The sequence below is a fragment of the Hippopotamus amphibius genome, chromosome 7 (assembly GCF_030028045.1).
Source record: "Hippopotamus amphibius kiboko isolate mHipAmp2 chromosome 7, mHipAmp2.hap2, whole genome shotgun sequence".
In the NCBI taxonomy this organism is placed as follows: domain Eukaryota; kingdom Metazoa; phylum Chordata; class Mammalia; order Artiodactyla; family Hippopotamidae; genus Hippopotamus; species Hippopotamus amphibius.
In genome coordinates, this window is record NC_080192.1 from 88447954 (window position 1) to 88463260 (window position 15307).

At 43.5% G+C, this 15307-nt stretch overlaps 1 protein-coding gene across 16 annotated transcripts in view; it reads right to left on the bottom strand.

Moving 5' to 3' along the window:
• DYSF (dysferlin) overlaps positions 1-15307 on the bottom strand; it is a 232291-nt gene that overhangs the window by 35181 nt on the left and 181803 nt on the right. For all 16 annotated transcript variants that reach the window (XM_057741366.1, XM_057741361.1, XM_057741364.1 and 13 more), the window contains one exon: positions 214-312. In XM_057741366.1, the coding sequence (XP_057597349.1) occupies positions 214-312 (99 nt within the window). The remainder of the gene's footprint in view (positions 1-213; positions 313-15307) is intronic.

Genomic DNA, 15307 nt, shown 5'->3' on the forward strand with positions numbered 1-15307 from the left:
TTGAAAATCTATCAGAGGGCAACCCACATCATCTAAATAATTCATCCTTACTTTTCTTGAGCATTTTAAAACGAGCCCAGGTATCATTTCACCCATAAATGTGTATATACATATATGTATATATGTATATTCTCTTTCAGTTGCATCTCCCACTGCCCAGTGCATGTGCCCAGGGACAGCTAGACTGAAGAGGACATTGTGAAGAGGGCTCACCTTTAGAGTGTCAAAGTCCTTCTCCAGATAGGACCCACACTTTTCCCTCTCTCCTATCGAGGCAAAGAATTTGCTCCACCAATCAATGAACTCCTCCTCCTGAGTGGGTAGAAAAAAAGAGACCATTTTGGAAACAGAAATTGCCAAGCAAGGTTCTTCTGGACCAACACCAAGCAAGGCTTATGGGCTGGCCTGGACTGCAAATCTCTCCTGCTGTTGTGAGTTCAGGGAAGCAGAGAACTGGAACTCCCCGCCTCTTCAGGGGCCAACTGCATAGTCAGGAGTCACCCTGGCTCTGCCTACCTTCACTGTGTGATTCTATTAAGCTCTTGGGGCCTCCCTTTTCCCTTCTGTGAAGTGGGCATAATCATCACAGTCCCCCCTCCATTCCAGGGGCATACTGAAGATAAAATCAGAGGATACATAGGATAAGTCTTTGGGGGGAAATGTCAATAAAGTGTTATTTATTAGTAAAATACAGTAGACCCAGGAAAACTTAGACCCCAAAGAGCTACCCTGAACCCCCCCCACAACCCCAGCCCAAAAACAAGCTTCCAAAATCAGAACTTACCCTCCCACAAAGTCAAATCAAGGCAGAGTCCCTGAAATTCAACAAATACTAAATGCCTATTATTCAAAAGACACTATGCTTAATGGGGGAAATTAGGTGAGAAGAAAGGAAGTTTTGACAACACTCTCTGCCCCTTCCTTCCTTTGCTGATTCATATTTGTGGGAAAAGGTGGACAGGCCTGTTGGTGCACATACTGGTCTCCCCACCTTTTAACTCCTCCTGGACATGGTGTGTCTAAAGGCCCTCTTGGCTCTTGTGTCTAGAATGCTCCGTCAGCTGTGTCCTGTCCAGGTGTCCTGTCGCCCAGGGAGTCAGCAAGCTCCCTGAAGGTGGGATCGTCACTCTCCCTGGGCCTCCACCAAAACCCACGCAGGCCCAGGCACTGGGTCTGTGGTGTCAGTACCAGTAAAGCTCACCCAGTTCCAGGGGAAGGGCCCAGGACGAAGTGTCGGGAGAGTCCATTCTGGGGCCTGCTTTCCTTCTCTGTACGAGGCAGTCAACTAGGGGATCTTCTGGGAGCCTGCTCTGATTCTATAAAATGAACTGAACCCTATCATGAGTTTCTGGAGATGCTGGCGCTCCCTTTAAACCAATGCCCAGCCCATCAAGCTCCAACTTACTAAGGGTAAGCACATGCTGGAGGCAGACCAAGGGAACTTGAACCGGTACGACGGGGAGAGGTTGGAGTGAGGTTCTCAGAGTCTGCACCCATCCTGGAAGTAGGGCCCTAACACCGTCTGGGTGGCGAGGATGTGGTGCCCAGACACACAACACCAAGTGGGTGCCAAAGTGAGGCTGAGTCTACCTGAGTCTCTGTCTGACCAACTTACCAGGAGGATCTTCTGCAGCCAAATGGGGAAAAGAGGTTCAGATGGGTTAAGATACAGTGTAGCAGATCTTTCTAAGTTGTAATGACTCTCTAGAAAGCCAGCAAGGCCCTAATGTTTTAAGTTCAATTTGAAGGAAAAGATGCCATGGGTGAATAAACATACACAGACACACATATCAAACTCACACAATCACCAACACACAAAAGAACATATTTACACAGTCATGCCCAAGGGATGTATATGCTGAAACACACATACATCCCCCAAAGTACACATGCTAACACATGGACAACTATGTACACAGAGGTAGGAATGGTTAAAATGGAATTCAAGTTAGCTATTTGATTCCTCCTAAGTCTTCCTCTTCTTCCCCAGCTCAGATACTTAAAGATTTGAGTTTATGACTCAGGCTCAGAGTCAGGCATAAACAGGCAACAATCCGTGTGTTTTGTACAAAGAAATGATAGGAACACGATAGTTGTGGGAAAGTTATTACATTTCCCTCCATCTTGAAAAATCAAGTAAACTTTTTTTAAAAAAGAATATGGAGACAGAGACTCTGAGTAATATGATTAACAGCGTCATCTAAATAGACAAACATCATGTAATCTAAAAACAGAACTTACACCTTCTTTTCCAGCACCATTGGAGCACTTAGAAAAAAATTAAAAGCCACAAAGCAAATGTCAATAAAGTCCAAGGAATAAACCCATTATCAGTCACACTCTCTGACCTCAATGCAATAATAAAACTAGAAACGAATGAGAAACTCTAAAAGAAAAAATCCCAACCTTTTAGAAATTTAAAGATGTACTCTTAAAACCCTTTTGAGTCAAAGGAAAAACCAAAACTAAAATCACGGGTCCTTAGAAAATATCGAGTCAGAGGGCTAGCCCTTAAAATTTGGTAGCCAAATCTGTACTCAAAGGAAAATTCAGTCTTAAATATTCTTGATTTATACAAAAAGAATGAAAGTAATCTGATAACTCAAGAAATTAGAAAGAGAAAAGTAAGAAGATCAAAATTTGAAAATGATAAGGAGAATTATGGAGAATATTACAACGATAATTACATTCCAGAGTAAACTTGCAGAAGACCAATAAAATAAACATTAGATTATCTACCAAATATAATGTTAAAAAGTAGGCACACCATGAGGAATAAGAAAGATCAAATAAAAACATATTATGGAGAGAATAAAAATATTAAGAGATTTGCTACACCCAAATCAAAGGAAAAACCTTGGAAAACCTAGATGAAGTAAGTAACTTTCTAAAAAAATATATAGATTGCCAAAATTGATCCAAAAGTAATATAAAACATGAAGCGATTACTTCCTGAAAGTGGAAGAGATCTCAAAGAACTACCTCCAAAGAAGACATCAGGCCAAGATAGTTTCTTCGGAAGCAGGTTCTATCAGTCTTTCGAAGAATAAATCATTCTTTGTTCCATGGCATAGAAAAAAGATGAAGTTTCCCCCATTCATTTGGTGAAGCCTGACCAGGGGATACGCACCCACACACCCACACAGGAATCAATTCTATTCCTGAATAGAGATGTAAAGATCCTAAATAAAATACTAACAAATAGATTGCAGCAGTAGATCTGGCATGGTCAGGCTGGATTATTCCAGAATCCGGGACTGGTTCAGAATCAATAAGCAAGGAGAGAAAACCCAAATGACCATTTATAACAGAAATTTGCAAACTATGGCCCAGTGGCCAGCCACCTAGTTTTGTAATTTACATATTGTCTGTGACTGCGTTTTAACTACAACGGCAGAGTTGAGTAGTTGTGACAGAAACCTTATGTCCCCCAAACCTAAAATATTTGCTAACTGGCCATTTAGGAAGAAGTTTGCCACCCCCTGATCTATACAGGCAAAAAGGAAGGTGGTGTGACGGGTTACAAAACTTCAGTTATTTCTAAATGAAGCTCCCATGAATGAAGAATAAAAGGAAACTTTCTTAGCATTATAAAGACTATCTTCAAGCAATAGCCAGCATTGTACTTAACAGTACCAGGCTTTCTTCCAGAAGGGAGTCTAGTTCTGGCAAGGTTCAAATCCTACCACTCCTAGCTGTGGGGCCTTGGGCAAAACTTAACTTCTCTGTGCTTCAATTATCTTATCTGTAAAATGGAAAAATACTAGTACCAATCTGATAGAGTTATCGTGAGGAATAAATGAGGCATACGTATAAGGTGCTTAGAACAGTGCCTAGCACATAGTGTTACCGACAATAGCATTGTTTTTTGTGTGTGGACTAGGTTAGCTCTGGCCAAGGGCTGGCTCTCTCACAGACTGCCCACAGAAGCATCGCTGGCCGCAGTCTTTCCAGAAGGCAATTTGGCTGCATGTTTCTACAGCCCCAAAAACGTGCCTACAATTTGACCCATCACTCCCATTCTAGAAATCTATTCAAAGAAAGTATTTATAGATATGCATAAAGATTTAATTGCATTTATAACAGGGAAAAACAACTTAAGCATCTGACAATAAGGAACTTTTGGGATAAGTTGTACATCCATGAGATTAAATGTTGTGCAACATAAAAAAAATGGTGTCATAGAAACGTTTATTGACATGGAAAGTTATTCACAACTGATGAGATTCACAACTGACAAGATTTACAAAGGGTTAAAAACTGAATAATGAGAATTCTTTTTAGTTAAAGGATCAAACCCCAAATGTTCACAGCAATTATATGTGAGTGATAAGATTACAAATGGTTCGTTTATTCCTTTTATTTTTGAGTATTAGTCAAAGTTTTCTAATTTTTCATTGTGTGCATGTATTCCTTACATAATTTTAAAAATGAAAGATTTTTAAAATAATGAACAATAGGAGGACACTTCAAAACACACCACCAAGAAAATGAAAAAATTCACAGAACAGGATAAAATATTTGCCCGTGTGCATCTGATAAGGAATTTATAACTAGAATATATAGAGAACTCACACAATTCAATAATAAAAAGATGAATAACCCAATAAAAAGGAGCCATGGATTACAACAAATATTTCTCGAAAGAAGATACACAAATGGCCAATAAGCACGTGAAAAGATGCTCAACATCATCAGCCATCAAGGAAATACAAATCAAAACCACAATGAGAGAACAATTCACAGCATTAGGTTGGCTATAGCCAAAAAGTCAGATAACAGCAAGATGATGCTGATGCAGATGTGGAGAAACTGGAACCCTCATCTACTTTTGGTGGAAATGTAAAATGCTGCAGTCACTTTGGAGAATAGTCTGGCTGTTCCTCAAAAAATTGAAAGAGAGTTACCACATGACCCAGGAATTCTACTGCTAGTTACATACACAAGAGAAATGAAAACTTATGTCCACACAAAAACTTGCACGTGAATGTTCATAGCAGCGTTATTCATAATGGCCCCAAAGCAGAAACAATCCAAATGTCCATTAATGGATAAAGAAAATGTGACTTACCCATACAATGGCATGTTATTTAATAATAAAAAGTAATGAAGAACTGACACATGCTACAACATGGATGAAGCTTGAAAACATGAAGTGAAATGAAAGAAGTTAATCACAAAAGGTCACATATTGCATGATTCCATTCATATGAAATCTCTGGAATAAGCAAACTCATGGAGACAGAAAGTAGATTAGTGGTTGGGAGGAAATGAGGGACAACTGCTCTTGGGGTACAGGATTTCCTACTGGAATGATAAAAATGTTCTAAAATTGATGATGGATGATGGTTGCACAACTCTGTTAATAAACTAAAACCCACTGAATTGTATACTTTAAATAGGGGCTTGTATTCATGTGCATTATCTCAAAAAAGCTGTTAAAATAAAAAAGAACATGATAAAATACAAGCATATAACCTCCAACAGAAGAACAAAAGCAGAAACCTCAAGTATTTATTTTAAGGAAATTAGAGTTAAATTTTTTTTAAAGAACCTAGCAATTGACCACCAAACAGGACCTAAGTCTTACCACACTCAGCTTTCTCCGAGAACTCTCAGCTGTAATTTCCTCCTTCCCCCAAGTTCCAGGTGATTTCTATGGCTGGTTCTTCTCAAGCAGACACATTGGTGAGGAACAGAGCTGGTGACTTTCCTAACCCCTGGTAACCCCAGCTGGCAGGCTGCTCAGTGACTTCGGTCCCCCCTTCCTCCCTGCGTCCTTCAGGTAAGTCCTCTTCTAATCGTCCTCATTCTTGACAGAAATCATATATGCAGCAGAATCATAGTTTACATCCTAGCTAGTTTATATTTGGCCTCTTTGCCCTTCCCCACTTGTAAATTCCCTTGGCCCTCTCCTGCTCCATTGACTTTCTGGCCAACCAAACCTAGGTTTAAACTCAGCTCTTCCCTGTCACATCCAATGTGGCTGAAAAATAGCAAACCAGAGGCTGGTCTCACTCCAAGTTCACGTCATAGCCTCAAGTGGGTCCACTGCTATCTTCCACGCTATCTCAACTCCCTAGTCTTTTGCTCTCTCTGCTGCCAGACACACCATACCTTCTCCTTTCCTCTCAGCCCTCTAACACCTCCTCCCTGTCGTCACTCTGGGCCTGTGACCCGGCTTCTTCTTTCTCTTAGAACAGAAGCAATCAGAAGAGACCCCACCCCCTGCAAGCCCACCAGCACTGGCACCGCACCTGCCTTCCCCCCTGTTACGAAGGTGCTCTGCTTGCACCCCGACCCAGGGCCACCCCTGCACTCATGCCCTCTAACCCACTCAAGGACGTGATCCTCTTCACTCTCTCCTGTGTCATCACGCTTCCCCCTCTACTGGATCATGTCCATCAGCGTTCAAAAAAGTGTGACACTAGTTCCCCATCATTTAAAAAGAAAACTGTCAAACCACACTTTTGGTTCCCACCTCCTTTCTTTCTCCCTTGTCTTTCCATTCTCCCTGCTCCACCGAAGCATGCCGGTCAAGGTCACTGAGGACTCAGGCCTCAATAATCAACCAGAAGCAGTATTTGATATAGGCAGTCACTTCCTCTGTCTTTGAAACATCCCCTGTGCCTTATAAAGTATCAAGGCCATGGTCCTCCCACCCTACTGGCCATGCCTTCTCAGTCCCTGCTGATTCCTCCTTGTCACCTGTGCTTTGATCACGGAGGCTCCGTGCTCAGACCTCTTCTCCTCCCCATCCACTCTCACTCCATTGGGGTTCTCCTCAAGGCTGATGTCTTTAAATAACATATACACTGAGGACCCCCATGTGGAGCTCTCTCCAACCTGCATGACTCCTCTGATCTCCAGCTGCCTCTCCGATTAGACATCTAATAAGCTTCTTGAATGTGCCATCTCCAGCACCCAATTCCTGAGCACACTCCCCCCCCACCCACCTGCTCCTTCCACAGTCTTCCTTCACTAAGCAAGTGCAACTCCTTCCTTCCAGAAGCTCAAGCCAAAACCCACCACCACCACCACCCCCGCCCCTCAGTCACTTTGGACTCCTCCTCATGCCCCACATTCCATCCTTCAGAGAATCCTGTTGGTGCCACCTTCAGTACATATGCAGAATCAGACCGCTTCTCCCCATCACCACCGCCCAGATCCCCATCATCTGCATTATTGCACCAATCTTCTAACTGGCCTCCCTGCCTTCACTCTTGCCCCCAAATCTATTCTCAACACGAGAGCCACACACATGGGAACACGTCGCCTCTCTGTAAAAATCCAGTGGTTTGCCAACTCACTCAGAATAAGGCCAAAGCCCTTACAACAAAAACAAGCTAAAGTCTCTCATGATCAGGCCCTCACACCTCCCTCATCTCATCTCACATCCTTCCTTTTCTTCCTCACTCGCGCTGCTCCCACCCCAGTGGCCTTCCCAGTCCACGAACATTGCCAGAGCCCTCACACTCCTCCCGTGGCAGGAACTCTGTTCCTCCCATAGATCAATCTATGGGTCACTTCATCACCTCCTCCAAGTCTTGACTAAATATCATTTGTTTTACCCTCCTTATTCACCATATTAAAAATCACGATCTGCCCCACCCTCCCCAGTAATTCTCATTCCCCCTTCCTTGCTTTTTCTCCCTAGCAATTATCACCATCAGACACTCCATATATTTTATTTAGGTACTTATCTATTCTGTCCCACGATGGCAGAGATCCCTATCTTTTCTAACACCATACCCCCAATCCCTAGAACATTGCCTGGCACATATTTGGAGGTCAGTAAATATCTGATGGATACATGAATGCCTGAGCAGCCGGGAGTGCGGAGCCAGGATCCTTGGCTTTTAAATTTCCTAAAGCAGATAATACGTCACTGAAAAAAAAAAATAGGTTTAAGAGGATGTTCTTTCCAGCCCTTCTCCCACTATATACACAGAGATGAATGTGTAGAGCAGGAAAGGACACAAGAACAAAAGATGAGTGATGATTTCTGATAAGGCATCCCCACACCCTCCCCCACAGATGAGCTCCAAAGTATACATGTGAGAGATTCCTCCATAACTCTGGGGATCCGTCCAGAAATTGCCAGAGCAACTGGGACGTGTGGCACTCGACAGAAGATGGCTCCACGGGTGTCATGGGAGAGAGAGCCTGAGGAGTCGTCGTCATTTCCTGCAGACCCCAGAGTGTTGCAAAGGAGCCGCCAAATGGTCCCATGCTCCCCAGAAAGGCTTGAAAGGTAGTTGAGGGAGAGAGCTGGGATACCTGAAAGGGTCTTCTGGTCTGTTTGGTCTGGTGCCCAAAAGATCCAGGGTGCATGCACGCTAGTGACCAGGGGTCCCTTCCCACGGAGGTCATGACATTATGGAAGCTTGGTCCAGAATTTAGCTGCCTCCCAGTGGTGAGGACAAGGAAGAAAAATCCAAAACTAACTAAAGCTTAAACCTAAATGGTCGAAGTTACCAGGACTTTTCTGCCAGGGAAAAATGTGAGCTCAAAAGAGAGACTAAGTTGAATTACAGAAAAATAAAGTTATATTTTCAACACACTCACAGATGTGACTTGAAAATATCATTCCTGCTATTTCACTAACCTGGTTTCTGATGGAATTACTTCATGTCCACTTCTTCCTTCCCTTCCTCAAGAAGCCTAAGAATAAGTTACCCCCCCCCCCATAAGAATGAGCCCCACAGAAATAGGACAGTCCTCCCATGTCTTAGCCCAGATGTGCCAAAGCCAAGCAACCCTCTGCTGTTAGTGGAATCCCATAATCCAAAGGTCCAACAGGGAAATGGCCATACGCTCTCTAATTCCAAGTGTGCTCTTGATCTCACTTTGTAATAGCTAAGCATCTAGTCTTGGAACATGGCAAGGAAGAGAAACAAATGCAAAAGCCTTGATTGCTGAAGTGTCACCTCAGGCTTTAGCAAGAAGTCTGGCCATTAAATCTTTATTTCCCCGTGCTCAAGGTTCAAGGTCCCTCACCATTCAGCCAGCCAAGCAAGTCAGTCTGATCCAGGCACGGACTGGCAGCCTCTCCAATTTCAGCTAATAGCCAACCTTCAGTTCCTGAACAACCAGAGCCATGTAACAAAGACATGCTTCTCTGGGCTTGATCCAGTCTAATGGGCACCCTAATCCCTTCAAAGACCCAAATCAGCACGGCACATTCAGAGCATTTAATCTCCCATTTTCATGCAGTGAGCCTGACGCATGGCATGAATATGGATGGCGAAACTGACAACAGTATTTCTAGGCCTGAGTGTCTGTGAAGTTGGGCAGGGCAGGGGGTATCACTTGTGTTCTCTCTCCAGGATGACCACTTGAATCAAAGAGAAAAGTTCATGGACAAATTCCTTTATCACCAAGGTTACAATGTTAAACCTTGGAGTCTCTGTAGGGAACTGTACACCCACCTCTAAAAAAGAAGCCTGTTTTTTAAAACTAATTTTAAGCAGGCCTTCAATGCCTATGTCAACCAGAAGGTAGCCATCCTAGACTGTGTTGAAAGTAATCTCTGTCTTAGCACAAATTATTATCATCAAGATCATAGTGTAAAAACTCAACACTGGGATTAGTGTAGGCTTCGAGTTGGTGTCTGAAGATATTCTGTGACCTATGAAGTTTGCCATAATACATGCTCTTGTTGATATTGTCAACATCACCAGTTTGGTCCGCAGTGCTGCTGCCCCATAGCTCAACATCTGCAGAACTGGAATAACCATATGATGATTCTCTAGCTCTTTAATTAATGGCCTGAGATTTAAAAACTGAGTCTATTTGCTCACGCTCACATTAATACAAACACAGATGTAACATACAAGTACTCACACCCACATGTAAACCAGACAAACCCCCAGACATGCAACACCCCGACTCTGAACCTACCCCACCCCATGCATACTAAGCCATTCATGCCCCCCAAAACCACAGAGACATACACCCACAGCCAGCTACCATGTTGAGCCAGCAGAACTCTACACACTCACAACAACAACAACAAAACAAAATCAATTATTTCCACAAGTGGAACACTGGGCTTTCAACCTCTTGTTGACACTCCTTGAGTCCATGTCTGTTGAAGGGATCATTACTCTGTTTACTCTGCCTTCAAGCTGGACCAGCAGAGGCAGGAGGGAAAGGAAGACCTTTAACCAAAATGCTGAATTGCTTCCAAAAGGCCCAGTGAATAAGTGTGCCTGAAATCTGGCAAAGTCAAGCAGATGGTGAGCAGAGAAGGGTCAGGACCTGACAATTTGACTATTGGCCTATTCCAGATGGAGGGCCCCAGTGAGGTGGGGGACCTGTGGGAAATCTCTTTCCAAACTCAGAAGCCTAAGGTATGTACATGGACCCATGACTTGGTCCACCGAGGACAGCATGACCCCATAACCCATGCAGAAATCCCAAACGAATGGAATCTATCCAGTAGAGTGAAAGAAAGAAGATCACAGTCTTCAAACCTATGAAGAAAGCCATGAGACATCGCTAACTCAGAATCTGTGATGATTCCAATAGGCCCTGAGCAAAAATGTGCCTTACCTTCATTCTGCTTATGTAGACAGTTTTGCTTAACAAGAGTTCCAACCATCTACTTAAGAGAAAAACTATTTTTGAAGGCCTTCCCAGGGCTGCAGAAGCATTCATCAAACTACAGACACTAATCTTAGCTATCTTAAATTCAATTTTAAAAGTACTTGGGGGAGCCTACTATGTGCCAGAGTCAACCTACTTTCTAGTTACTATGTGAGTTTTCATACACAAAGTCATATTACTTTTCAAGTATTCTATATTTTGAACTTGCTGCTAATTCAGGCTGGTTTCTCATGCCTCGGTGAACGTAAGAGAGGGGCTCACGTCACTGGGCAGGTTGATAAGCTTCCCTGAGCATCCTCAGGGGAACTTGTATTCAGCATTGAGCACTGAACCAAGTTTCAAGCACTATTTTGACCCAGGCTGGGGAGTAGTAGAGGACAGGGATGATGACAGGACCATCGAGGGTAGGAGGGCATTAAATGAGACCTCAGAGAGAACTTCCTGTCCTGTAGATTTTCAAGGAAAGCCGAGAATTTCCCTCTGGGAAGAGATGAAGCTTTTTCCTCTGGATAGGAAAACAGGTCCCTCGTGGACCAGGGAAAAGATCTCTTGGGAAGAGGGGAGTACGGGGTGGAGGCGGGGAGGGCTGCCGGGATGGGGCTGGGGCCTCTTCCTCCCTGATGAGGCCCTGGAGTTCGCCAGACAAGTCTCACCCTGGGCTGTCCCCCCTGCAGTGTGCATCGAGGGAGGAGGGGTGCACCCCCCGAGGTGACCACAGGAATGCCAAGCAGGGGAAAGGCGCCCAGAGCCAAGGGCTCCGGCAACGAGGATCCAGTATCGGCGGGTGACTCCAGCCCCCGTAACAGGAGAGACCGTAAAGTATGTGCTCTGCTTCCCAACCAGCAAACACAGCAAATAACCAATTACTCCAAATAGCTAACAGATTTCAGCTCTGATTTCCCTCCCCTTGCCTCCCCTGTGCCTTCACTTGTCATTTGATGGGCGATTTGTATTTGCTCTGAGAAAATGAGAGAAGGAATGACTCACAAAGGAAGGTCCAGATTACACGCAGTGACAGGCATCAAACCTCCCTAATCAGAACTAATGGGAGTGGGGGGAGGCCAGGCTGCACTGGCAACACATCTGAACCAGAGATATTTTTAAAGAAGTACAGTTTTGTTACTTTCAAGCACATACAATAATTCTTGCCTAACCAATAGTGCCAAATACATGTCCTTAGGAAACCTACTTTAAGAAGATAAGTACCTTCCTAATTAGCACCTCTGATATATACAAAAGTACAGGTAAAAACCATTCATGTTATTAAAGTCAAGATACTCCCCCTGAAACTCTCAAGGTCAGAGGTGCAGGCACATTGCACTGAGACAAACTGCCTTGGATGCCTTCTGGAAATGCTTCCTCACTTGGGAGCCACACCCTGTAATTGATTCCTTTGCTCAGAAAACCTTTGCTTCAAAGTCTTTGGATAAACTGTTGTCAGTACCCATAAGCTGCCATGAAGCGTTCCCCTCAAAACTTGGAATTAAGAGAAATAGGGCTGCCCTCAGAGAATCAGACCATGAAATCAGTGCAGCGGGGTTCAGAGCAAGGAGAGGGAAAATCATCTCAAAGGGAAAGGCAGCTCCTACACGAGCCTTAACCGTAAGTGGGTAGGTTGTACTAATGTATCTAGAGAAAGACTATGTCAGGAAAAGAAGGAACGGATCAGTTCTGAAAATATAAGAGAAGAGGAGTTAGGGCCGGCTTGTTCACACCAGCACCATCCGCGGAGGGTCCCGGGGTTAGAGGCTAAAGCTTTCCCTGTCTTTGGCGATGGGTGTATTGGTCTGTTTGGGACAGCTGCCACTCAATTTCAAATCCCAGAATTCTCTCTCCTCATTCTGATTCTTCACTCGTCTCCAATCACAATTTGGCTTCCCGGTTGCTAAACCTATAGAGAGACCACAGGCTGGACCACTATCCAAGGTCACATCCCCCAGGCAGAAGTATTTCTCACTATATATATAAACTCATAAAATGGCAACCTTGGTTTAGAAACCTGAATAATAAGCATCTAGCCCTAAGAAAGTGGACCCATCAGGTGTCTGAACTCACAAGGTTGAAAGTCCACACAGCCAAAACTATAGAAACTTCCCTAGAGTAATACCCCTGCCTGGTATTTCCCTGCTGGGAGTCAGCTCTCCTTTATTTAAGAAACTCCTTTATAGGATTCCATAGGCAAGAATTGTGGCTCTGACCTAGCCAGCCAGCATCTGACTGTGACAACAAATACAGAAAACAAACTCTTCAGGCCAGTAGAAAAGCCTCTGATCCTGTTTTCCTTCTTACTTCTCCCACCCTGCTGGATTCCTAACCGGAAAGGTAAAATTACAGCAACTTTTGCTTCCCTCTTGCTTTTATCTGAGTTTGAGATTAGAAGGGGGCCTATGCACTAATGGAAGAGCCATCTGAGCTCCTGGTACGTGACAAGCAAGGACTTCCCTCTGTAAGCACAGAAAGAAAAGATTAGGGTTTGGGCTTCTCTGGTGGTGCAGTGGTTAAGAATCCACCTGCCAAAGCAGGGGACACGGGTTCAACCCCTGGGCCGGGAAGATTCCACATGCCGAGGAGCAACTAAGCCTGTGCACCACAACTACTGAGCCTGCGCTCTAGAGCCCGCGAACCACAACTACTGAGCCCACGTGCCACAACTACTGAAGCCCACATGCCTAGAGTCCGTGCTCCACAACAAGAGAAGCCACTGCACTGAGAAGACCATGCACCACAACAAAGAGTAGCCCCCGCTCACCGCAACTAGAGAAATCCTGTGTGCAGCAATGAAGACCCAACACAGCCAATAAATAAATAAATATTTTAAAAAAGAAAAGAAAAGATCAGGGTTCAAAAGAAGGGAGACAATATGAGGACTAAAATAAGTGTTCTGTTAAAGAGTTGAGTAAAAAACGAAAGAAAACAAATGACCAATTTATGGTCACAGGAAGTCTCAAGAGGATCCCACAAACAAGGAGTTAGAGCATGTGGTCCTGAAGGAATTAGAACCTGCATGAAGACATCATGACTGTCAAATTGAAAACTATAACAAAGACACTGATTTCCAGCAAAATGGCAAACTAGAGGACCAGAGAAACTCTCCAAGTAAGAACACCTAAATTAACAAATAAGACACCTTTAAAATCCTTTTTAAATGCACGGCTGAGCCGATGGGAATGTAAAGAAGATCCTTGGAGGCAAATGAAAAAGCAAAAATCCAGAGAAATAAGGAGCCAAAATGCAAACTAACAGTGGGGCCCAAAAAGCCCAAGCCAAACATTTAGCTTTAAGTGAATCTGGGTTTGTAGTGTTTCCAGGCATCTGGTAAAAGTAAACACACGTCCTCTCTGAAAGAATGTGACTTTCATCCAGGCCTCAAAGAACTCTCAGATAAAGTTCCAAGGAACATGAGTTCACAATCGAAAATAGTGAAACACATAAGGAACAAGGCACCATGAGCGAGCGTCAGCTAGAAACACCAACTGCAGATCAGACCTGTCAGGGCAACAGAAAGCAGAATTGTCAGAAATAGGACTTTAAGAAAATAAACTGTTTTAAAAATAAAGGCATTAAAAATATGGCAAAGGAACAAAAGACTTTCAAAGCAGGACTTCCTAGGTGGCGCAGTGGTTAAGAATCCACCTGCCAATGCAGGAGACACAGGTTCGAGCCCTGCTCTGGGAGGATTCCACATGCCACAGAGCAACTAAGCTCGTGCGCCACAACTATTGAGCCTGTGCTCTAGAGCCCATGAGCCACAGCTCTTGAGCCCATGTGCTGCAACTACTAGGGCCTGTGTTCCACAACAGGAGAAGCCACTGCAATAAGGAGCCCACGCACCACAATGAAGAGTAGCCCCCACTCACAGCAACTAGAGAAAGCCCGTGTGCAGCAACAAAGACCCAATGCAGCCAATAAATAAATAAAATAAATTAAAAATTAAAAAATAAAAAAACCAAGCAGATTTGGGGAAAAAAAGAACTTTTAAAGATAAAAATTTTAATACTTAGGACTCAATAGGTGGAGTTAAATAACCTTTAGAAACAACTTAAGACTTAGTGAACTAGAAGATATATCTTCAGAAATCAACCAGAGCGCAACACAAAGAAATAGGAAATAGGAAAGAAAGTTGAACTGTTCTATGGAGAATAGAGCAGGTCCATTGCAGATCTAATCAGAGTTTTAGAAGGAAATGAGAGAATGGGGAATATGTAATATTTGAAGAGATAATGGTTAACTATCCAGAACTAATTAAAAGTAAAAAGGCAAAAAAACAGTTCTCAGATTTAGGAAGACAACAGCACAATGGAAACCAGAAGAATGTGAGATAGTATCTTCAAAGTGATGACAGGAAATGTGTCAGTGAAACTAGTATTTCCAAAATAAGGGTGAAATAAAAATATTTTCAAACAATAATTAGAAAGTGAGACATGCCTGAAGCCAAACATTTGGAAAGGCTCCTGCCAGGGCTGAATCTCATGAGCCTGCCACCAGGCAATAGGAATGGCCATCATCAAAAAATCTACAAACAATAAACGCTGGAGAAGATGTGGAGAAAAGGGAACCCTCCTACACTGTTGGTGGGAATGTAAACTGGTACAGCCACTATGAAGAACAGTATGAAGTTTCCTCAAAAAACTAAAAATAGAACTACCATATGACCCAGCAATCCCACTCCTAGGTATATACCCAAAGAAAACCAGAA